Genomic DNA, 24,588 nt, shown 5'->3' with positions numbered 1-24,588 from the left:
CAAGCAACAAGTATCCTTAGAAGTGAGGAAATTTCTGAAAATGGAGCAGAGAACCAGAAGCATAAAACTACCAACACCTACCTCTACCATCTCCAGGTGGAGGAAGGGTAGCTTTCTACTAAAAAGATAATTTAAAGGCTTTAAAACAGGGATAAACTTTTTCAGTAAAGGGCCAGAGTAAACATTTTTAGCATTATGGCCCACTATTACCACCCTGGTACAAACAGGCAGTTTAGCTCTAGAGGCCAAGGGGTGACCTCACCCCCTCTTTTTTTTTTTTTTAAGTTTTTATTTATTTGACAGATCACAAGTAGGCAGAGAGAGGGGAAGGGAAGCAGACTCCCCTCTGAGCAGAGAGCCCGACGTAGGGCTCCATCCCAGGACCCTGGGATCATGACCTGAGCCGAAGGCAGAGACCTTAACCCACTGAACCACCCAGGTGCCCCTCACCCCCTCCTCTTATAGCTGACTTCCTTCCCCTCGGGCTAAGGCAAGCTTGTCTTAGCAGGAAAGGCAGTCTAGTATAGCTTTAAGAGCAAAAACTTTAGTGCCAGACTCCACCATTGATTAGCTGAGTCATTTTAGTCAAATTATTTACTCTCACTGCGCTCCCGGGTCCTCATGTGCAAAACGACTGCAATAACGATACCTAATTCAAAGGTAGTTGTGAAGTTTACAAGTACTTATTTGTGTAAAGAGCTAAGTACCTGAAACATAGTAATTATAGTTACCAAAATCTTATCGTTATTATGGGAGGAGACCACTGGGAACCAACCCCACAGTTCATCCCACACACAAGTGAAAAGCTGCAGGAGTAGATGCCGCTAATTTCTTGTAGATTATAGAACAAACACGGAGTCCAGATCCTTTACCAGACTCGCAGACCAGCCAAACTGTTCAGGACTCAGGCTAGGAAGGGGAGGTCATGAACTTAAGCATCAGCAGTCACACCAGGGACTTGCTCACAAAAATGCAAAATCACAACAGTGCAGTCCATAAGTAGTTTATTACGTCTTCAAGACACTACAGTGTAGCCTCCTCTCCCAAAGAAGGGTCCCTCATACACCGGTAATCACTATTCAGATGAATGGCTCACTTGTCGTTTTCATAGGCAGCTGGATTCTTCCTCTTGGATTTCTCAAACTCCTGGGTCCCCCAAGTGTAGACAAGATAAAACCCTACAAACGCTTTAAAAATAAAAAGTGAGAGTAAGTAGCAAGCCCATGGAAGACACCAGGGTCCTCAGTCTTCTTTTCTGACTCACTGCAGGCTCCGCCCTACTGTCTTTAGTTTCCAAAAAGCCACTTTTAAGCCAGATGATCAAGGTTACACCACACTCCCATTTTACAGGTGACCAAAAGGACGGCCCGTTCCAGGAAAATCCATCACCAAAACTTCCCTCTCTCTCCCCAGATGCACATTTAAAAAGTTAGTGAGATAGATGAGATGTAATGCACGTAACATATACTTCGCTCTTTAACACGCCAGTGCACACTTCTTTGGGGTTCTGGGGGGTTTTTGGCCAATTCACAATGCTCTGTTACTATCATCACTATCTGCTACCCATTTCACACAGAACAGTTCATCGCTACGAAGTGGGTAAAGATGACCTCAGAGGGAGACGCTGGAATCACACAAGTGACCTTGGGCCCGCTGTTCGTGACTCGGTTTGCTCCTCTGTGAGATGAGGAGGATACACTTGTGCAAGGGCTTTCAGGAACACTGAAATAATGGAAAACGTGTGTGTGGCAAGCAGAGGGAGCTCAATGAGGGGCCCGCTGTCACTCAGTGTCTAACCGGAGTCCAGCCCCCCGACCCGGCCAAAGCACTCACGGGGCACGACGCGAAGGGCGCACGCCCGCGTGCGGCGGAGCACGTTGGGGATGCCCTTGCTGAAGTAGTGCGGGAAGGCGCGCTGCTCGAAGGGCGACAAGCTGTAGGTGATCACATGCCGCATGCGGGTCAGATTCCCAAACGTGCGGCCCATGGTCGCGGCGGCGTCTGCAAGACCGAGGGTGGACGGGCGCTTGCCTCAGTCCCGGGACACGCCGTCCTGGACCCAAGACGCCCTCTCCAGAGCTGCTCACCCTTCCCCGCCCAGGCGGCGCTCCCACCCTTCCACGGACTCCCACTACCGCGCGCCCGGACCTCACTCCCGCGCGGGGGTCACCTCGCCCTCCACAGCCACGGGAACCAGCAGCCTCCGTCCGCCACTTCCGCTAGGTTTGGAAGCCGCTCCAGGAAGCCGTGAAGTCACTTCCGGGGAGTACCATTTTCCAGGCGTCTCCAGGGGGAGGCGCCGTTGCTGCCCCTTCTGCAGGGAAGTGCCCCAGCTGGACGTGGTGGCCCGGGAGGGGGCGGGGCCCAACCTGAGGCTTGGAGTACGCAATGGGATTTGCTGCCTCGGGCTGCCGCGGGAGGCTCTCCTGCTTCCTTTCAGCCTCCTTCCCGGCTGTGGAGCCGCAGGAAGCGGCCGGGGCTGGGAGGCACAGAGAGGTGGAGAGAGAGGGGCCAGCCGGCGTCGAGGGCGCGTTGTCCCGGCCAGGCCCTGAGGGCCAGCGAGCCCAGCGCCTGTGGAGAGCACCCTGAGGCCGAAGGAGGGGCCGCCGCTCGCAGCCTTCTGCGCTCTGGTCCAAGCGCTAAAGGGGTCGGTTCTTTTCAGAACATCAGCGACCCAGTACCAGGATCAGGGACGTGCATCTGGGGCGTCTCTCGGCCGCCGCGATCCGAGAATCCACTGGCGGGTCTCAGACTTTCCCCGGATAGAATAAAAGCGTTTCCTCAAGTTGCGCCCCAGGAAGAGTTCCCAAGGAAAGGGCAAACATATGATAACCGGCCGTGGGTGGCGGTAGGAGAAACGAGGCGACCTCCATCTTCGCCTGCTTGCCACCACCTCCCACCCAGGTCTAGCCGGGGGCAGGCTGCAGTGCCGGCTCGGACGTGTCTGCCGCCCACGCTTCACTGCCGCGGGGGCGTTCTCGGCGTTTCCAAAAGTACTTTCTTTCTACGGAAGGATGCTGCGGGCCTGGCCTTTCTGCCTGACGCAGAGCGTCTGTAAATGTTTTTGTTCATGGAATTGCCAGCCATATGTGATGTTGGAGTAAGCTGTCATTCAACAGTCTGCGTGTGTTTTATGGAACCCTGCCTCCTAGCCTGGGGCCAGAGAGTCTTGGCAAGCAGTGAGCTTAAAATGTGCAGAACGTCCCTCAGTTTCATCAACGTAGGTACTGCACTGACTGCTTCTGAATCTTGTACCATGAGTGTGGGTTGACTTCCTTCCAGCATGGTCTCCTCACGGGTGCACTGGATATGACCTCATTTCAGTCTTTCATGGTGCACCTCGTTTTCCTAAAACATCATCTCTAGCTTTGTCTCAGCTCCAAGAACATAAGTCCTATACCAAGGACAAGAACACCCTAGCGAATTAAATTAATTTTTAAAAAACTGTGAAACCCTGCAAACATCTCTAAACCTTTCAGCCAAAATATATACAGATAAATGTGCAGACCAAAGCAAAGGATCAAGATATTATATTTAAACATGAGTCAAGGTTCAAGGCAATGTCCTTTTTAAAGAATATTCCAGTATTCCAAGTACATATTCTATAGGAAGCTCCCTGAGAACTGGGCAACCCAACAGTTGTCTGCTCCCTGGAATTTCAATGCCAATTGTGACTTTTTCTCACTCTCCAAATAAGCATGCAACAAGTAATTATTCTAAGCACCTGGAAGCCAGAGAGGTGAGGAGGATGAAAGAAGAGGAAGAGTGAATCCAAAACACTGCATATCAACAGATCTTCCTATTATCATGAATAGCTTTCCCATTTGCTTTGGAAGTTTCAGCAAGTGCCTAAGGAACATTTTAAGAATCTTAATCTCAAAAAATGGGTGATTTTGAGATCATTTCTCAATTCTCTTGACCTTTTGGCTTGCATAACCAGTCCATTGGTGTAACAATAACTTAAAGAGTTTTAAATAAATCCCTCTTTAAAGGGGGGTGGTGGTTGCCTGGGTGGCTCAGTGGGTTAAAGCCTCTGCCTTCGGCTCAGGTCATGGTCCAGGGTCCTGGGATCGAGCCCCACATCGGGCTCTCTGCTCAGCAGGAAGCCTGCCTCCCTCTCTCTCTCTGCCTGCCTTTCTGCCTACTTGTGATCTCTGTCAAATAAATAAATAAAACCTTTAAAAATAAAATAAAAGGGGGGGGGAGAAGAAAGAGAAATAACCAGAATGCATCCATATCTAATGAGGACAAATTGGATAAATAAGACGTTAATCAGCAGTTAGATGCACAGCTGACAAAAATTATCTTCAGCTAGGCATCCTTGAGGTCTGATTACAGAAGTGACCCTAGCCTACCTACACACCTAAAATTTATTTAAAAGACTGACCTAGGCCCTTCCTGGCTTTTTAGCAAGAAGACTGGTAGGGGGAAATGTATCCCTTGCTAGTTCTTCTAGGCCATGGCACTTCTCAGCAACTTCTTCCTTTGGTTTTTCTGCTTTTCCTGGCTGTTTTTTCCTACTAGGCTTGGTTCTCAGGCTTCTAGAGGAGAAACTCAGATTGCAGCTGGTGCTGAGTTGAAGTCTGAGGCTGAGCCTTGGTCCTTGCTGCGGCGTCTAGATGAAGGAGACAGATCTGACTTCCTTTCTCCTGTTTTCAAGGTTCTGTATGATGGGCAAGGTGGCACCCCTAAGCTGCAGCCAGACTCCAGAGCTTTGCGCTACATGAAGAGCCTCTATAAGGCATATGCAACTAAGGAGGGAATCCCTAAATCCAACAGAAGTCCTTTCTACAACACTGTTCGGCTCTTCACATCCTGTGCCCAGCGCAAGCAGGCTCCTGGGGACCAGGCAACAGGTATGTAGAAGCAGATTCGTTAATGGGTGGTGGGAAGATGATACAGTTGTCTGTATTTCAGTTATAGAATGGAGCTGGGCCTTGCTCCTTGAATTACTTCTTATTTTGCATGATTACTTTTTATTTTGCATGAATACTTTTTATTTTGCGTGATACTCAGTATCCACACTGAAACAAATCTGGTAGTTGACCTTACTGTTTCTTTTTCATGCCCTCATGGATTAATGTGGGCTCATATGGTAGAAGTTTATCTTTTTTTGATATTTTATGTATTTGAGAGAAGGGGAGAGAGAGAGAGAGAACATGACAGGGGAGAGAGTCAGAGGGAGAAGCAGGCTCCCCACTGAGGGACTTGATCCTGACACTCCTGGATCATGACCTGAGCTGAAGGCAGGCGCTTAACCAACTGAGCCACACAGGCGCCCCCATATGGTAGAACTTTAGAGCTAGAAGAGACTTACTGGCTCTAAAGACTGAGCAGAGTATTGCTGGAGGTCAGCATCTTCTCCAAGGTCACAAAATCAAGACTGGAAACCAGGTATTTTAACTTCTGTTTTCTTATTCTCATTCTATCCATGCTGACCTGGAAATATGTCTAAAACGTCTCCTAGCTACTGGTATATTGTGTTAAATAGGATGTTTCCCCCTTGTTTGTTGCTTTCTGTGTGAGGAAAGCGGAAGACCGCATTTGTAACAGTAGGTCCTCCCAAGAACAAAATGTTAGTCATCAATCTGACCCAGCACCTTGAAGTCCTGTGTGTGTGAGAGAAAGGAGCGGTGCTTTAAAACAAACAAACCTGGATTCACTAGCTCATGACCAAAACCATTCTAACTCAGTGGGTCAACTGTGGCTGTTTAAAGCCTTCCCATCTTCCTTGAGGTCTTATTCTACTAGAGTGGTTTTAAAGCTTCCATTTGTTGTTAATCTCAAGTGTTCCAAATTAGACCATTAAGTTCTTCATTGACACTGTTAATTAGGTCTTAGAAAGTTTTCTTAACAAGGCTGGTAAATGTGTTTATTACAGTTACCTCTCTAGAGACTCTCCAAGAGAAAAATAGAATTTACTAGCTGTTTGGAGCCAATGGCTGAGCTTGGGAAACCAGAGATTGGGAAATGTAATGATTCTCCATTGTTTTTGTTTACCACCAAAACTGTTGTGAATTTCTGGTGATAAAATAGCCAGTCATACTCTCTGGCAGTTAGTTATGATGTCTGTGCCCTGTATTTTCTCTAAAACTGACCCCCGCCCCCGCCAACTCCCTTTCTTAAGGCTGGAGGAAGTGGGGAAAGAGAAGGGAGAAAAAGCATGATGAAGGACACATGCCTTGATATGACTTGCTGTCTGGTTTTTGTATTAAAGCACTGCTAGTGGGTTGTTTTTCTTCTCAGGATCCGTTCCATCATTGGATCTGCTGTTTAACCTGGATCGTGTTACTGCCGTTGAAAACTTACTGAAGTCAGTCTTGCTCTATACTTTCAGCGACTCCATTTCTTTTCCCTCTGCTGTTAAATGTGTGTGCAACCTGGTGATCAAAGAGCCAGAGTTTTCTAGCAGGACCCCCCGTAGAGCTCAGTCCTCATTTAACTTCAACTTACAGTTTGAAATTAAAAAGAAATACAGATGGTTTGAAGTTGATGTGACCACTCCTCTTCGGCCTCTAGTGGCCTCCAACAAGAGAAGTATTCACATGTCTGTCAATTTAACCTGCGAGAGAGGCCAGCGGCAGGATTCTTCAGCCTGGGACAAGCCATTTAACGTGACTCTTCTGGTGCCCCCCTCACTGCTTTTATATCTGAATGACACAAGTGCTCAGGCTTATCACGGGTGGTATTCCCTTCGCTACCAACGGAGGCCTTCACAGCGTGCTGACCAGAACGGTGGTCTGTCTGTCTGCTCCAAGGGAGAAGGGTCGGCAGAGGGTGTAAGATCTTCCCATCACCGGAGAGGTCGGGAAACTGTCAGCTTGGCATTGAACAAGCCTCTGGTTCCAGCTTCTTTGAATCTGAGTGAGTACTTTAAACAGTTTCTTTTTCCCCAACACGAGTGCGAGCTCCATGACTTCAGGCTTAGCTTCAGCCAGCTGAAGTGGGACAACTGGATCGTGGCCCCGCACAGATACAACCCTCGATACTGCAAAGGGGAGTGTCCCAGGGCAGTTGGATATCGGTATGGCTCACCAGTTCACACCATGGTGCAAAACATCATCCATGAGAAGCTCGACTCCTCAGTGCCAAGACCGTCATGTGTTCCTGCTAAATACAACCCTCTCAGTGTTCTGACCATTGAGCCAGATGGCTCAATCGCTTACAAAGAATATGAAGACATGATAGCCACTCAGTGCACCTGTCGTTAACATACGGTTCTGTAAGCTAAAACCTTGAGCCTCTTCTGCAAAGGACACACTGTGTGCCTCTCTGTGCCTTCGAGGGAGAGCGCTGTGTCAAATGGCTATAACCCGCTCTGTGAGGTGTAAGGCTGTTGTAAGCACATCCTGGGGCCTCCATCAATGTACAGTAGTAACATCTGCCTTTATTTTCAAATGTAAAAGAACTTTCTTTGGAGGGCTTTAAATTTTTGTTCCTGAGCGATTTTTTTTTTCCTTTGCATTGGAGTCTTGTTTTTGATATAAGAAAAAAAATCTTAATGTAAATCTTGGTTGGAATTGCGGCTCTAAATGAACAGTTCAGAGGGCTATTGTTTTATTTAATGGAAGAATAAATCCCTCTCAGTGGCATTAATTGACCATGTGTGTGCTTTTTTTTTTTCCTTTTTAAAGATTGCTTTTAATTGGTGTTTGGGAGGGAGAAGTATAATCTGTAAACTAGACTTGGCATAACTTTTTAGCTAAGAGAGGTTAGCTTTTCTACCTAAAACCTGGTGAAGGACATTTACTGGGACTGGAAGCAGGTAACCTATTGTATTAGTGTGATAGGCTAATTCAGCTCTTCAGGTGGTATGTAGAAATAGCTCGGCTCACATCAAACAAAGTAACATTTGTCCCATTTATTTAATAGAAATTGCCTGGCAGATTCTTACAAGAAGATTTTTTGAATATTTTCTCCTTTATGTATTTAAAACCTCTGACCCTACGGAAGGAAGTCAGGAAACATTTTTTTCCTCTTTTCATTTTTGTTTGTTTTTGCAGATTTCCCTCAGCTCCCATCACTCCGCCCCCACAAATTTTTTCCAGGTGGATTTGGGAGTGTTGCCATTAAAGGAACCTGGCAGTGATTAGGTTACATTACAGAACAGGCCTGGTTTGTATATCAGGGCTTACATGCGAGTTTTCAATAAATCCTACCTTGGGAGAGTCTTAGAGGCCAGAGTTAGGACTAATGCAGTGTTGTTTGTTACAGGTTCCTAACACCCTAATCTATAAAGTAACTCCTAAATGCAAGATGTACTGTTAATTTTTTTTAAGGTTTTTTTTACTTGAGTAGCCTCTTAGCCTAACCTGGGGCTTGAACTCAGAACTGTAAGATCGAGTCACTCGCTCTTCCAAATGAGCCAACCAGGCAGTCCATACTCTTCATTTTTTTTTTTTCTTTCAAAGATTTTCTTTATGTGACACAGAGAAAAAGAGCACACAAGCAGGGAGAGCTGGGAGGGAGAGGGAGAAGCAGCGAGTCTGATGCAGGGCTCAATCCCAGGACCCTGGGATCATGACCTGAGCCTGAAGGTAGATGCTTAACCAACTGAGCCCCCAGGTGCCCCTTCTCATTCTTGTAAATCATCTTTTCTTAGTGGTTAGTGCTTACAGTCTGAGGAAGCCAGCTGGGACTTTGATCAGGATTGTTTTGAATCTGTAGATAAATTTGGGAAGTATTGGCATTTTAACAATGTTAAATCTTGTTAAATCAATTGTTAAATCATGAGCATGGAAGTTTTTCCCTAGACTGAGGTCGTCTTTGATTGCTCCCAACAATGTTCTGTACTTTTCGAGTATCAGTTTTGCACTTTTTATTATTAAATTCTAAGTATTTTATTCTTGATGTGACTGAGAATAGAATTCTTAATTTCCTTTTCAGTTGTTTCCTGGTGTGGTGCTAACTTACGTACAGGTCACAAGCCTGCCCATACTGACAAAAATGCTTTTTAGCTGCTCAAAAATATTTTTAAGAAAAATTAGCCTTGGGAGGCACCTGGGTGGCTCAGTGGTTAAGCCGCTGCCTTCGGCTCGGGTCATGATCTCAGGGTCCTGGGATCAAGCCCCGCATCGGGCTCTCTGCTCTGCGGGGAGCCTGCTTCCTCCCCTCTCTCTGCCTGCCTCTCTGCCTGCTTGTGATCTCTCTCTCTCTGTCTCTGTCAAATAAATAAATAAAATCTTTAAAAAAAAAAAAAAAGAAAAATTAGCCTTGGGCATCTGGGTGGCTCAGTGGGTTAAGCCGCTGCCTTAGGCTCAGGTCATGATCTCAGGGTCCTGGGATCGAGGCCCGAATCGAGCTCTCTGCTCAGCAGGGAGCCTGCTTCCCTCTCTCTCTCTCTCTCTGCCTGCCTCTCTGCCTACTTGTGATCTATCTCTGTCAAATAAATAAATTCTTAAAAATATATATATATATTAAAAAGAAAAATTAGCCTGGAGGTGTCTAGGTGGCTCAGTCGGTTAAGCATCTGCCTTCATCTCAGGTCAGGGTCCAGGGTCCTGCGATGGAGCCCCACATCAGGCTCCCTGCTCAGCAGGGAGTCTGCTTCTCTTTCTCCCCTTTCTCTGCTTCTCTGCTTTCTCGGCTTCTCTTTCTCCCTTTTTCTGGCCACCCCCCACCACTTGTGCTCACGCTCATGTTTGCTCTCTCTTGCTCTCAACATCTTTTCTTTTTTTAAATTCCTTTTTTCATGTTAAGTCTTCAAGATCTAGAATGTCTTTTTTTTTTTTTTAATTTTCTTTATTGGGGTGGCTGAGTGGCTCAATCAGTTAAGCCTCTGCCTCAAGCTCAGGTCATGATCCTGGAGTCTCTGGATTGCGCCCCCTGTCAGGATCCCTGCTTCTCCCTCTGCCCTTCCCTCCTCTCTTGCTCTCTCTCTCTCACTCAAATAAATAAAATCCTTTTTTTTTTTAATATTTTATTTATTTGACAGATCACAAGTAGCAGAAAGGCAGGCAGAGAGAGAGGGGAAAGCAGGCTCCCCGTTGAGCAGAGAGCCCAATGCAGGGCTCGATTCCAGGACCCTGAGAACATGACCTGAGCTGAAGGCAGCGGCTTAACCCACTGAGCCACCCAGGCACCCCAAATAAATCTGTTAAAAAAATTTATTGATTAGAGCACAAGCAGGGGGATGGGCAGAAGGAAAGGGAGAAGCAGGCTCCCCACTGAGCTGGGGCTCTGGGCATGGAGTTCCATTCCACAACCTTGAGATCTTGACTTAAGTGAAAGGCAGAAACTTAAACATTGGAGCCACCCAGGCACCCTTCAAAATCTTAAAAACCATTAATAAAGGTAGTTTTAGATGGCCCAGTTTCCAAGTAACTTTGCCATCTTGTTGTTTAACCTGAAGGAGTCTATTCTGTTGTGAATGAGGCTGCCAGTTGAAGAGATGGTGTTTCAAGGGTTTTTGTCTCCTCTTCTGTCATTCTTCAGGGTAAAAAATAACTGGCCTGGAAAGGGCATGAGTAACAGTGGTGATGTGCAATTGAACTTACTTGAAGGTAAGTCTCCCTTAAAGACGACTGTTTTCATGGTGCCTGAGTGACACAGTCATTAGGCAGCTGCCTACAGCTCAGGTCATAATCCCAGAGTCCTAGGTTGAAACCTTGCATCAGGCTTCCTGCTCAGCAGGGGATACTAATCCCTTTGTAATCTGCAAATATGTTCTATGATGGCTTCCCTGAACTTCTCCACTTCATCCTTGAGGTGACCATCAGGTCAGTTTAGTTAAGGAAAGTAGACCTACTACTTTTTTTTTTTTTTTTTAAATTCTTTAAAAATTTTTTTTTAGCAGACCTACTTTTTTTTTTTTTTTTTAAGATTTTATTTATTTGTCAGAGAGAGAAAGGGAGAGAGAGCAAGCACAGGCAGACAGAATGGCAGGCAGAGGCAGAGGGAGAAGCAGGTTCCCTGACGAGCAAGGAGCCCAATGTGGGACTCGATCCCAGGACGCTGGGATCATGACCTGAGCCGAAAGCAGCCGCTTAACCAACTGAGCCACCCAGGCATCCCAAGCAGACCTACTTCTAAGGTAGGAGAACATCCACTATTATGATGGCATGCCGTATTTAAGATGAAAAAAAAACCAAAAACCTCATTAGATCGTATTAAATAAAGCCCAGCTTACTTGCCAATAGGCAGTTGGAAGTTTTGCCTCAATGTAGAAAAGCTGAGTTCAGTTGTACCTTTAAAAAGGGGAAAACGGGGTGCCTGGGTATCTCAGTCGTAAAGCATCTGCCTTAAGTTCAGGTCATGATCCCAGGATTCTGGGATCGAGCCCGCATTAGGAAGCCTGCTTCTCCCTCTCCCTCTCCCACTCCCCCTGCTTGTGTTCCCTCTCTCGCTGTGTATCTCTCTGTCAAATAAATAAAATCTTAAAAAAGAAAAAAGCTGTTTTCAAATGGACCACATGAAATACATATTAAGTTAAAGTATTCCTTGTAATTCCACTAAACTGAAAGTTTTCTCCCCCAAAACAGGAGTTTGTTTTACTTTTTTTCATGGCCTAGTTCTGGTTGAGTATGGATATGGTCTGTAGTCTGAAGGTTTAGAAAAGAAGAAAAGGAGTTGTTCGGATGGAAGTTAAGTATTAGGGTCAATGCCAAAATTAGAGGCAGAAGGAGAGTTCATCTTTACAGGTAATTTCTAAAGTTGACTTGTGACTAGTACTGAGAGCCTATAGTTGTGCAGTGATAACATGAAGAACTGTTAAGTTTGGCTTCCCTGTTATTTTGGTAGGGTTTTTTTTTTTTTTTTTCCCTCTTTAAGCTTTACTTGTTAATCTAGTTTCTTCATTCATAGGATAGTGTTAATGTTAAGAGATTATATACTTGCTAAATATAAACTCCAGAGATTCTTTTCTGCACAACAGAGGAGGCTATACGAGTCTCCCAACTGCCTCCTCCAAATGAAACCTGTTTTTCTTTGGTGACTCTTAGAAATGCTGCCACTTTAGAAAAGAAATGAGAAAGAACAATGGTGATACAAATCTGGAAATTCAAGGATGAGGCTACAGGTGCCTTAAAGAGATGCATTCAGCTTTGGTATTTAGTTCAGATGAGATAGGAGGTCAGCTAATGGGATGACCATTTAGTATGCCAAGGAACAATGGGGCACATCAAGAGCTGGTTTTACCTTCAGCTCTGAGTTTCCTCCTCGTCTGTTTAAATCAACTCTTTTGTTAAATTGAATACTTGGTATTCAGTTGAACTCACCAGGTTCAAGGACAGCAGCCCCTGGACTTGGTTTAGATCTCAGTTTGGACGGTCTGTGGGGAAACATGAGGTAAAGGAGGAAGTGTTCATGGTTACATAAGTGATCAAAGAAAAATGCTCAGAGCCTGATATAAGTCACCAATTTTAATTTATAACTTTAGGATTGTAAGTGATAAAATGATAAGTCAAAATACTTTAGATACTCTTTTAGAGGATGTTTGTCCCTCAAACGTTTCTTAATATGTCATTGGCAAGGGATTGATAAAATAGAAAAGCATTCTGTTTTATCCATCAACTGTTCTCTAATAGAAGGAAAAAAATCATCACAACCAGGAGATTGACACTTCATCCTTGACCAGAATTGATAAGTAGGTACTCTTTGTGTAATTACTTCTTGATGCAGTTGTCCTTCCCAAACCACAAATTAACTAGTTAATGTTTGGAAAGGGTCCTAATATGTTAGATCAGGGCTATTTCAGTAATTAAAGAATAGGATTTTTTAAGTGGTCTAACAGTATTTCTTTGTCTTACTTTTTTTTTTTTTTTTAAGATTTTATTTATTTGACAGAGAGAGATCACAAGTAGGCAGAGAGGCAGGCAGAGAGAGGGGGAAGTAGGCTTCCTGCAGAGCAGAGAGCCCAACGCAGGGCTCAATCCCAGGACCCCGAGATCATGACCTGAGCTGAAGGCAGAGGCTCAATCCACTGAGACACCCAGCCGCCCCTCTTTGTCCTACTTTAGTGTGTAGTGCAATTTGTAGGGAACAATTGAGTAATATATGTGGGTAAGGGTCAACTGTGCATTTTGGGCATTTTGTTGCTTAAGCATAGTGTTATGTGAACAGTTTAGAGTTGGTGTCTTTTGCTGTTGGAATGCTGTGACAGGCAGTGTTAGGAGTTCACAGCCTGTGCCTTGGTCATTTTGGCTTTCCCAGAAATAATTAGCTCACTGAATAAATATTTATTGAACACCGACTATGGACCAGGTGCTATGTGTGTTTAAGAACGGAGTCTGATGTCCTGAGCTGCAAGAAAAATAGATCACGTATCAGAAACAGAGACTTCCTTTATTACTCTAAATTCTAAGAGTGAGCTTTTATCACCAGAAAATATTCATCAGATGAATACATTTTGGGGTGGTACTACAGAAGCAGGCTGAATGAATAGTATCTTTAGATTAGAATTTTTAAAAATAAACTTTATTTTAGGGTAGCTGTAGATTAATATGAAATAGTAAGAAATACCAGAGAGATCATATTTATCTTCTGTCCAGTTTTTGCAATGATAATACCTTGCAAACCTGTAGCATACTATCATAATTAGGATACTGTCATTGATAGAATAGCTTTTGTTTTTGTTTTTGTTTTACATTGAAACCTCCTTGGTCAAGGGAAATGTTAATCCTAACATCAATAAAGTTTTGCTAGGGGCGCCTGGGTGGCTCAGTGGGTTAAAGCCTCTGCCTTCAGCTCAGGTCATGATCCCAGGGTCCTGGGATGGAGCCCTGCATTGGGCTCTCTGCTCTGCAGGGAGCCTGCTTCCTCCTCTCTCTCTGCCTGCCTCTCTGCCTACTTGTGATCTCTGTCTCTCACATAAATAAATAAATAAAATCTTTATTTTTTTTTAAAGTTTTGCTAGATCCTGGTGCTTTGATAAATTAATATTTTGATATTATTTAATGGTTTAATTTTTTTTTCATCTTCTGCCATTTCACCCCTACCCTTAAAACTTTGAGGCCTTTACGCTATAGTTTTATTAATTCAGCAAGTACCTCTTGGGCATATACCACACATTAGATACTCTTGTAAGTGGTGTAACAGCAGTAAATAAGAGAAACATGGTACTTGTTCTCATGGGACTTTGTATCCGTGAGGGGAGACGGACAATATACAAATACCATGAGCAGCCAAATCCAGGAGCCTCTAGGCAGAACAGAGGTGAGAATGAACCTGTGTTCTAAGAACAGAAAGAACTGGGTGTGATTGGCAAGTAGGAAACAAGGAGGAGGGGGTGGAGTGTCAAGTGGAGTAGGAGGACAAGAGCTGGAAGAAGCGGACAGACCAAGACAGATGGTAAAAGACCTTGTTAGGCTAGCACAAGGGGATTGGCTAAGAAGCCATGGAGAATGTTAAATCAGGGATTGGAAATGGTTGGATTTATTTTTTTCTTAAATATCTCTCTAAATATTACATGTAGAGTTATTTGGCAGAAATTAGTCTGGGGGCGCCTGGGTGGCTCAGTTCGTTAAGTGTCTGCCTTCTGCTCAGGTCATGATCCCAAGATTGAGCCCTGTGTTGGGCTTCCTGCTCAGCAGGGAGTCTGCTCCCCCGCCACCCCACCCCACCCCACCCCCTTCCCTCCCTCAGTCTCCCTCTTCCCCTCCCTACTGCTCCTGGGAGCATTTGCTCTCTCTCTCTCTTTTTCTCTCACTCTCTCAAATAAGTCTAAAGCCTGAAGACCCTCTGGATTCTAGGGGGCTGTTGTCAGGGTCCAAGGGAAAGATGCTGACTTGGATTATGTCAGTGGAGATGGGGATGCGGAGAGATGAAGAACTTGGCATGTATTTTCATGGGTTCTTGGTTTTGTTACTCAGCAGATCTCTGAGGTTGTAGGATGGCAACCTTTCAGACAGAGTAGAAACTCTGGTCCACATGAACTGCCCCTGAATTAGTTTTTCTTTGTTCTGTTTGTTTTCTTCTTGAAAATTTCCTAGGAGTTTAATTTGTGTGGGGGGGCCTGTGTGGCTAAGTTGATTAAAAGTCTGCCTTCTGCTCAGGTCATGATCTCGGGGTCTTGGCATGGAGCCCCAGTCCGGCTCCCTGCTCTGTGGGGAGTCTGCCGACCTTCTCCCTCTGCCTCTCCCCCACTACTCAGGCATATGTACACTCTCTCTCTCAAATAAAATCTTTTTTTTTTTCTTAAAGATTTTATTTATTTATTTGACAGAGACCGTGAGAGAGGGAACACAAGCAGGGGAATTGGGAGAGGGAGAAGCAGGCCTCCCACTGAGCGGGGAGCCCGATGTAGGCCTAGATCCTAGGACCCTAGGATCATGACCTGAGCGGAAGGCAGACGCTTAATGACTAAGACACCCATGCTACCCTCAAATAAAATCTTTAAAAAGAAAAAAGTTTTTTAAAAGTTCAGTTTTGGTCTTTGTCTTTTATGTTAGAGGCATTTCAAAAAAAAAAAAATCTTCTGTTGTGCATCTGTAAGTGTATGGTCCTAGAAAACGGAGACAATGACTTCTGCGTGAGCGGGCCAGAGGTGTTAATAGGTTCTTGGGTTTGAGGCTTCTTCTTTTTAAAATTTTTTTTAATTATTTATTTGACAGAGAGAGATCACAAATAGGCAGAGAGCAGGCAGAGAGAGGGGGAAGCAGGCTCCCCGCCGAGCAGAGAGCCCGATATGGGACTCCATCCCAGGACCCTGAGATCATGACCCGAGCTGAAGGCAGAGGTTTTAACCCACTGAGCCACCCAGGCACCAGGGTTTGAGGCTTCTAACAGATGCTACAGGTTTCTGCACAGAACAATTACTGTTATCTTTTTTTTTTTTAAGATTTTATTTATTTATTTGACACAGAGAGACACAGCGAGAGAGGGAACACAAGTAGGGTGAGTCGGAGTGGGAGAAGCAGGCTCCCTGCTGAGCAGGGAGACCAATATGGGCCTCGATCCCAGGACCGTGGGATCATGACCTGAGCCAAAGGCAGACTCTTAAGGACTGAGCCACCCAGGTGCCTAATTATTGTATCTTTTGGTGGGAGGAAGAGGGAACAAAATACAGACTTAGCAGCTGGTGGTTTTAGACCCCAGTAATGCAAGAGGCTATGAGCTTTCACCAAATCTTGTTATCCCAATATATCGGCGGCTTCCAATCTCCACCACACCTGCAACTGAGTGCTCTGGAGCCTCTTTGATTCTGTACTTCCACAGATTTTGCTTGCCCTCCTTCTCTATTGGGGCAGAGTTGGTCACCTAGCTGTTTGGGATGGGGACAGTGTACATGGGGTCTAATTATTGTATCTACAGACTCTGTCAATACCCACTTAAGATCCTAGGGGACACCATTGCCTTCCATGGTACATGGACTCTTCATTTCCTGAGGTTTTCCTGGCTTCTGTGTGCTCCTCAGGTAGCTTCTTGTTGATAAGCTCACCTATAGCGGCTTTAGGTTTCCTTTTTCAGAGCTCTGCTCACACTTGAGGCCAGTTTCCACCTCCCCAAAATTTGTTCACACTCATCTGCTAAACTCTCCTCACCTACTCTTTGCCTTTAGGTGGTGTATTTGATAATCACTTGTTTTAATGGCAGTGGGAGGAAGTAGAGATGAAGGCATGTGTTCAATGCCCCACATCAAGAAGAGGTACTTCTTTAATGTGTACATCTTCTTGCTTTTAGATATTAACACTTAAAATATCAGAGTGGTTGGAGTGCTTGGAGGTTATCTCTTGTTCTGTATATGAAGACCTTGGGCGGGCAAGAATTGGCAGTGTCAGCAACTGTTAACTTTGTGTGTGTGTATGTGTATATCCATACATACACATACAGAGAAAAGTTCACAGGCCATAAAATTCAGCATTACAAACTGTATATTTAGTGATTTTTAGTCTGCTCACAAGGTTATGTAACTATCACCACTATCTAATTCCAGAATGTTTCCATCATTTTCCCCAAAAACTTCATACCAAATAATACTCACTTCCCATCCCTCCTCCTCCCAACCTCTAGCAACCTACTAATCTGCTTTCTGTCTCTGTGAATTTGCCTATTCTGGACATTTCCTATAAATAGAATCACAATATGTTGTGTTTTTGTCTGGCTTTTTCCATTTGACATAATCTTGTCAAGGTTCATTCATGTTGTAGCATGTATCAGTACTTAATTTCTTTTTATGGCTGAATAATAATCCATAGTCTGGAAATACAACATTGTTTATACATCTCTTGAAGGCCATTTGGGTTCTTGGTACTTTTTGGTTATTATGAATGATGCTGTTATAACCATGTGCAAGTTTCCATACGAACCTCTTTTCAGTTCTGTTGGTTATATACCTAAGAGTAGGCTTGCTGAGAGTCACAGGGTAACTGTTTAATTGTTGAATAAACTGTTTCCAAAGCAGCTGCACCATTTTACATTCCCACCAGCAGTGCGTGAAGATTCAGATTTCTCTATGTTCTTGCCAACATTTGATGAACATCTTTTTGATTCTAGTCATCTTAGTGGGTGCTAGGTGGTACTTCATTGTGGTTTTGATTTGTATTTGATATTGAGCCTCTTTTCATGTGCTTATTGGCCCTTATATATCTTCTTGGGAGAAATGTCTATGCAAATCCCTTGCCCATTAACAAAAAAGTTGGATTATTTGTCTTATTATTGACTTGCAAGCCGTTAAGCATATTAAGGTAAACGTAATTTAGATAAAGCACTCAGTGCTCCAGGAAGACCAGATGGCTGGGGTTTGGCTTTATTTTTAATTCTTTGAAGACACGTGTTAAGTTTTTGAAAACACTATTGTTTTGAGGTTTTCTTCTTCTTTTTTTTTTTTTTTTTTAAGATTTTTATTGTGTATTTGAGAAAGAGCACACACTCACATGCTCATTACTGCATCCTGGAGGCCAAGGCCATACTTGGGACAGGGAGGGAGAAGCAAACTCCCTGCTGAGCTCAGAGCCCAATGCAGGGACCCTGAGATCATGACCCGAGCCGAAGTTAGATGATTAACCAACTGAGCCACCCAGACACCTAAAAACAACCCTTGTATAGAGACTATCTGTGAAATAACACCTACAGCCATCAGTAATAAAGATTATTAATTTAATCCCAAGAACCAACGCAAAGCCTTTGGAAATGCTATTGAACACTCTTGGAAATCCTTGATTCCATCCTTGGCAGCAACTCTCCAGACTTCTTTTGGTTGTGGCCAAGCAAGAAACTGAAGCAACTCCTCTGAAAAGACAGTAGTCCCTTCTAGTATGGTAAGTCACATCTTTTTGTTTAAAACTATCAAAAGAAGAAAGTGAGGCAATAATGGTAGAGACCTGAAGGAAGTGACCAGTCCAGGATCACATGTTGCTTTAAAGTTTGTTCCCCCAGAGAGCAGAGAGATGATACAAGACCTTGTTGGCCAGCCCAAGGGGAATGGCTAGGAGTCCAACCCTCACTGGACACTCCCTCACACCTCCCCGCAAAGCACACACACACTCACATGCTCATTACTGCATCCTGCAGGTCAAGGCCATACTTGGGATGTTGCTGCTAGCTGTGAACTCCCAGAATAGAGGAATGGCACAGCTGTTTACCCAGGATCAGGTCTCCCAGAGGCATTCATTCAACAAGCACTGGTCATAGTTCTGAATCTGGTAGGCCAGACATCCTTTGTTTCAAGAGCTCAAAGTCTGTATGATGGGGCAGACAAATAAATGACTATTCTACAATGTAACATTAGATGGGGCAGGGAACAATGAACTCTGCCTAGATTTTTTTTTTTTTTTTTTTTTTTTTGGACAGACAGAGACCACAAGTAGGCAGAGAGGCAGGCAGAGAGAAGAGGAAGCAGGCTCCCTGCTGAGCAGGGAGCCCAACTCGGGGCTCCATCCCAGGACCCTGAGATCATGACCGAAGGCAGAGGCTTCAAACCGCTGAGCCACCCAGGCGCCCCTGAACTCTGCCTAGAGATACCAGAGAAGCTTCACCGAGGAGAGGATGCTTGGCTCAGTGGCTGTTTAACTCACTGTCAAGATGGGTCCTTACTGGGTCATTCGCTAGTGGGGGAGGGAGAAAAAGCAGAAACTTCAGCATATGCCCAGCCCTCTGTAGGAGGTAGCTATGTGATGGGAGCCTATGCTTCTGGGTCTCAAGACAGGCCCACCTTGGCCTGACATCTGCTTTGACCTTTGGTCCATGCTGGTGTGAAGAAACAGGTGGAATTCAGGTCAATCCTCCTTAGTGCAGGAATAGGAAAAAGAAACTGATTGCGATTTTCCTGTCTTTGATTTTATGTTTGTTAAGGGAAATCTTGTTTGCATTTTTATAGCAAATGTTTGTGACTTTGAACCAGGAACTTGACTGCCTTGTGTTTCTCTTGCGCTGCTTTATCTTGCTTCCTGAGTTGGTAGTTTTGAGGTTATGTAAGACCTGCTCAAGGGTCTCCAGCCACATCAAAGGGATGGGACAGCAGCCCCTTAACCCCAGGGCAGCTGTGTGAGATCTCTCTCTTGCTCTTGTGCCTAGTAGTTAATTCTTCCAGGGATAGAGTAGATTCCAATACCCAAGTCTGGCTAGATTTCTTCCTGGCTGATGTTGGAATTCCAGTGTTGAAGAGGTCTTGGCTCTATATCAGAAACTTGTTAATTTCAAGCAACAGCAACCAGTGATGCTTGACTTGCTCAACAAAAGGAATGTATTGGAAGGAAGTACAGTAGTTCATAGAATTGACTAGAAAGCAGGAGGACCAGACTATGAAAATAGACAAAAACCAGAAAAGACTGGGCGGCAAGAGCAGGAGACAGGTGGTTCTGACCTCCACTGTTCACTGTACCCCCCAGACTTTTGGTAGTTTCTCTCCTGTCCTTGTGTCTTTCTGTCACTCACATGAGAGTCTTGGCAGGGGCATCAGATTGGTCAAGCCTGAGTCTCAGACCTAATCTGTGGCTGTTTGGCTTTCAGAGTGGGAGGAGGGTCCCTGCCTCTCTAACACAACATGAGATTCCTCCCAAGAAGAAAGTGTTTGGAGGTCCACAGCAGCCCTGTTTGGGGGCATAGTAAGCAAGGTTGAGTAGTAAGCTACCGACAGCATGACTGCCACCCATAAGAAATCTCTGGTGTATAAACCAACCCTTAGAGATAAAATTTGAGGCTGGGAGGGATGCCTGGGTGTCTCAGTTGGTTAAACGTCTGCCTTCGGCTCAGGTCATGATCCCAGAGTCCTGGGATGGAGCCCCATCTCAGACTCCCTGCTCAGCGGGGAGCCTGCTTCTTCCCTCTGCCTGCTGTACTGTCCCCTTTCCTCCCTCTCTGACAAATAAATAAATGAATAATAAAATCTTTTAAAAAACTGAGGGTAGGGAGTGGGTGGTTGGGTTATGGACGTTGGGGAAGGTATGTGCTATGGTGAATGCTATGAAGTATGTAAAACTGGCGATTCACAGACCTGTACCCCTGGGGCTAATAATACATATATGTTAATAAAAGTTAAAAAGAAAATTGAGGGAGCGCCTGGGTGGCTCAGTGGTTAAAGCCTCTGCCTTTGGCTCGGGTCATGATCCCAGGGTCCTGGGATCGAGCCTCACATCGGGCTCTCTGCTCAACAGGGAGCCTGCCTCCTCCTCCTCTCTCTCTGCCTGCCTCTCTGCTTACTTGTGATCTGTCTGTCAAATAAATAAAAATCTTAAAAAAAAAAAAGAAAATTCAGGCTGGGATTTAGGGGAGATTGTACTCTCCACAAGGGAGGCTGAAGTGAGGAATAATAGTCTGCCATGGAATATGTGTGATGAAATCTCATGTCCTCTCTACCTGGCAAATCCATTGTCCTTTCCCAGTTCTACAGATGAGGAAATTGAAGTCCAGGAAGGTTGGGGTTTCTCCGGGGTCCTACCATGACTGGCGTTCACACATACTCTGCCAGGCTGTGAACTCATGCTCTTTTTCCCACTGCATTGCTTTTCCTATACCTGGGACACGGGAATTGGAGAACACATCCCTATTCTGTGGTGAGAAGTCATAGGGTGGCCATAGGCCTGTCTCTGAATCCACATCTGCTTCCTCTAGGCAATTACTGTTGTTATTGAACCCCAGAATTCCTTTGGTGTCACCCAGTAAATAGGTAACTTCCCCCTTGATCTTGTTAGCTGATTGGATAGGAAAGTCAAAATTAAATTCTGTACCTTGGTTATTCTTTCCTTTTCTCTATTTTTTTCCTAACTTGATCCTTCTCTGGAAGCACAGAGAGCAACCAACTAGAGAGTATGTGTTACAGTCACCCCTGGCAGGGTCCTGAAAATGCAGGGACTGTGATGGATGCTGGACATGGGCACCCACAAGTTTTAGGGTGAAGTCTCCTTTGTTTGAGTAACTGAGATACATCAGTTAAAATCCATATTTCCTATCTGAATGTCAAGTAGCTGCATGATTTGCTTTCAGAGCCAACCACCGCCACAATTCACCCCACATGCACATAGCATGCTCTGACCCGGTCCTGCCCCCAGGCCAGCACGCTGCTTTTGTGTGCAGTTCTGGGCCCAGAGCTCTAGAATTGGATTGCTCTCCCCTTAAAAATGCTGACCAGGTGACTTCTTGGCAAGCAGAGACCTGGGAGATTGAGCTCACACAGAAGGCACTTTTAGGAGAGGCCTTTTGGAGAGATCTTGTTACTCTGTTAGGGCCCAAGCACAGAAGAGGCAGTTTGGCCATTCCTGGGCTTGAACCAGCTGTCACCCTTTCTGGGCAATGACTTTGGGGGTCTTATTCAGAGTCTGAATTTATATTCTTGAAAACCAACATGAAGCTTAGCTGACAATTTTCATCTAGGTTCCTAAGGCCAGAAGAGCAAAAGAGAAATTCTCACTTCACCATCACTTACCTCTCCTGGGTCCCTGGGGTAGAAAAAGAAGACAGGCTTCTGTCCATCTATCTCATTTAACCTCTCTTGTCCAAGGATATGTAGGTAACAGCTGAACGAAGGTAGACTAGGAAGATGGAATGGTCCCAGGCCTGAGACTTGGGACCAGGCTAGAGGAGAAAAGCTGAATTATTTTGGTTATAGCAAACAGAGGTTGAGCTATCACCCACTGTCTGTAGGGAAAAGGTGATATACGTGTATTCGATAGGAATGTGACAGCCCAACATTCCTTCCCAAGGACTGCTGATCTGAAAGGGAACTTTTGTTTCATCCCATGACAGCCAGTCCCTACCCAGCCTTGTCCAGGGCCTTACCTGTCAGAAGTCCCTGCAGGAGGGAGTGAACTCCATTCTCTATTCGCTTGATTCTCATGGCTGTCTTCCTGTGAAGTCCAATCTTTAAACAAGTGTGGAGAATTCCAGTGCAGAATTAGAAAGCAAACAAATTGCTTAACTTAAGTAGAGATTTGTTTATAAGCAATGACTCTTATTTTGTTGGATTTCTAAAAATAGACAACATGATTTTGTTGAAAGCTTTCTAGCCTCTACTACTCTATGACTATCTCTGAATTATTATGACAGCTATGTAGCTGCTGTCTAAAAGAAAGATAAATCTTTTGATTCAGCTAGGGATTATAGATTTATTGCCACCACAAATTCAAAAGACACAACCTTGGGAAAGTATTTGCCACACATAAGAAAAAAAAGTTAATTGCCTTAATATATAAAGAGATCTTAAAAATCAGTAAGAAAAGACCAATAATCAATAGTAAAATGGGCAAAGGGAATTGACAGGTTGCCAAAGTGAATACATATGGCTTTTAAATGGACAAAATGATGTGCAATTTCATTTATTAAAAATGTAAATTAGGGGCATCTGGGTCGCTTGGTGGGTTGAGCCTCTGCCTTTGGCTTGGGTCATGATGTCGGGATCCTGGGATCAAGCCCTGCATCGCATCGGGCTCCTGCTCAGTGGGGAGCCTGCTTCCCCCTCATTCTCTCTACCTGTCTCTCTGCCTGCTTGTGATCTCTGTCTGTCAAATAAATAAAATCTTTAAAAAAAATGTAAATTAAAGCTGTGAGATACTATTCTTGCCTTTTAGATTGCAGGCATCAAATTTTGATAATACTCTGTATTAGTGAGGATGTAGGAAAACGGTCACTTTCCTACATTGATAGAAATGTAAATTGGTACAACCTCTTGGTAAGAAATTTAACAGTATCAACCAAAATTGAAGACTTACATACTTTGTTAAATTTATCTATTATGGTGTAACAAACTACTCCAAAACATAATGACTTCATTCATAATTATTTTGCTTGTGTGGTTTTGAGGGTCAGAAATTGAGGAAAGTCTAGGTTGGGTGGTTCTATTCTGATCTGTCAGGTGTCAGCTGGGGTGGCTGGGAGGATCCACTTCCAATTCATCTTTTAGGAATTTATCCTAGAAACAAATGTAAGCAAAGATATATGAACAAGGGTATTCATTATAAAATTACAAATAGTAAAATGCAAGATTAACCTAAATGTCTACCAATAACCCAATTTATTTATGCCCATGTAACAAATAACTGCATCTATTAAAAAGAATGATGATACAGCTCTATGTACAGAAAGAGCTCCAAGATATAACTTCAAATTAAAAAATCAAATTGCAGGGGCACCTGGGTGGCTCAGTGGGTTAAAGCCTCTGCCTTCTGCTCAGGTCATGATCTCAGGGTCCTGGGATCGAGCCCCACATCGGGCTCTCTGCTCAGCGGGGAGCCTGCTTCCCCCTCTCCCTCTGTCTGCCTCTGCCTACTCTCTGTCAAATAAATAAATAAAATATTTAAAAAAAATCAAATTGCAGGGGTGCCTGGGTGTATCAGTAGGTTAAGCATCAGACTCTTGATTTCAGATCAGGTCCTGATCTCAGGGTTGTGAGATTGAGTAACCTATTGGCTCCACTCTAGGTGTGGAGTCTGATTAAGATTCTTTCTCTCCTTCTCCCCCTCTACCAATACCACCCTTCTCTCTTTCTTTAAAAAAAAAAATCAAGTTGCACAACACCTTAGAAATGTACCTCTGGAAAGAAAAGTTTTTTTTTTTTTTTAAGATTTTATTTATTTGAGAGAGATAGACAGTGAGAGAGAGCATGAGCGAGGAGCGAGGAGAAGGTCAGAGGGAGAAGCAGACTCCCCATGGAGCTGGGAGCCCGATGCGGGACTCGATCCCGGGACTCCGGGATCATGACCTGAGCCGAAGGCAGTCATCCAACCAACTGAGCCACCCAGGCGTCCAAGGAAAGAAAAGTTTTTGTATTTTTTTTTTAAAGATTTTATTTATTATTTATTTGACAGAGAGAGATCACAAGTAGACAGAGAGGCAGGCAGGCGGAGAGAGAGAGAGAGAGGGAAGCAGGCTCCCTGTCAAGCAGAGAACCCGATGCGGGACTCGATCCCAGGACCCTGAGATCATGACCTGAGCCGAAGGCAGCGGCTTAACCCACTGAGCCACCCAGGCGCCCGGAAAGAAAAGTTTTTATAAGCTCTTTACAATAAACCCATGGAAACCATATGTGAAACTTAGTCCAGGTGCATGTTAGCCTGTTGAGGACACAGAAAGAAGAAATTTCTGATTGAGGTTATTGCTGCTACTTATTTCTCACCTTCCCCATTTACTTTCTAGTCCTGCTCAGTCTGTAATTCTGCTCTCCTGTATGGGCCCAAAGGCTGCATGGACATCCACGTCTTGCAATTCTTTTCACTGGTTATG

The 24,588-nt window shown here is 44.5% G+C and overlaps 2 protein-coding genes across 5 annotated transcripts; one reads left to right on the top strand and one right to left on the bottom strand.

Moving 5' to 3' along the window:
• Positions 1-987: 987 nt before the first annotated feature.
• On the bottom strand, positions 988-1,987 carry LOC125100787 (cytochrome b-c1 complex subunit 8). Its single transcript, XM_047731226.1, has 2 exons — positions 1,834-1,987; positions 988-1,187 (listed from the first exon to the last, which is right to left on the bottom strand). The coding sequence occupies exons 1-2, from the start codon at positions 1,985-1,987 to the stop codon at positions 1,093-1,095; spliced, it is 249 nt and encodes an 82-aa protein (XP_047587182.1). The 3' UTR covers positions 988-1,092.
• GDF9 (growth differentiation factor 9) lies at positions 1,867-7,316 on the top strand. Of its 4 annotated transcripts, XM_047731222.1 has the most exons (5): positions 1,867-2,001; positions 2,149-2,498; positions 3,074-3,220; positions 4,661-4,856; positions 6,247-7,316. In XM_047731222.1, the coding sequence occupies exons 1-5, from the start codon at positions 1,956-1,958 to the stop codon at positions 7,209-7,211; spliced, it is 1,704 nt and encodes a 567-aa protein (XP_047587178.1). In that variant the 5' UTR covers positions 1,867-1,955; the 3' UTR covers positions 7,212-7,316. The 4 variants fall into 4 exon arrangements, with proteins under 4 accessions (XP_047587178.1, XP_047587181.1, XP_047587180.1 ...); XM_047731225.1 differs by lacking the exons at positions 1,867-2,001; positions 3,074-3,220 and having other exon boundaries at positions 2,365-2,647; XM_047731224.1 differs by lacking the exon at positions 1,867-2,001 and having other exon boundaries at positions 2,365-3,224; positions 4,660-4,856.
• The last annotated feature ends 17,272 nt before the right edge of the window (positions 7,317-24,588 follow it).

This window comes from Lutra lutra, chromosome 5 (assembly GCF_902655055.1).
Source record: "Lutra lutra chromosome 5, mLutLut1.2, whole genome shotgun sequence".
Lineage (NCBI taxonomy): Eukaryota > Metazoa > Chordata > Mammalia > Carnivora > Mustelidae > Lutra > Lutra lutra.
The sequence above is the reverse complement of the archived record's forward strand: the minus strand, read 5'-3'. Positions and strand labels throughout refer to the sequence as shown.

Coding starts and splice junctions, on each gene's coding strand:
- GDF9 (XM_047731222.1), top strand. CDS start 1,956: ATGCGGGTCAGATTCCCAAACGTGCGGCCCATGGTCGCGGCGGCGT. Junction 3,221..4,660: donor CGTCCCTCAGTTTCATCAAC/GTAGGTACTGCA, acceptor CCTGTTTTCAAG/GTTCTGTATGATGGGCAAGG. Junction 4,857..6,246: donor TCCTGGGGACCAGGCAACAG/GTATGTAGAAGC, acceptor TTTTCTTCTCAG/GATCCGTTCCATCATTGGAT.
- LOC125100787 (XM_047731226.1), bottom strand. CDS start 1,987: ATGGGCCGCACGTTTGGGAATCTGACCCGCATGCGGCATGTGATCACC. Junction 1,188..1,833: donor CGCCCTTCGCGTCGTGCCCC/GTGAGTGCTTTG, acceptor TTATTTTTAAAG/CGTTTGTAGGGTTTTATCTT.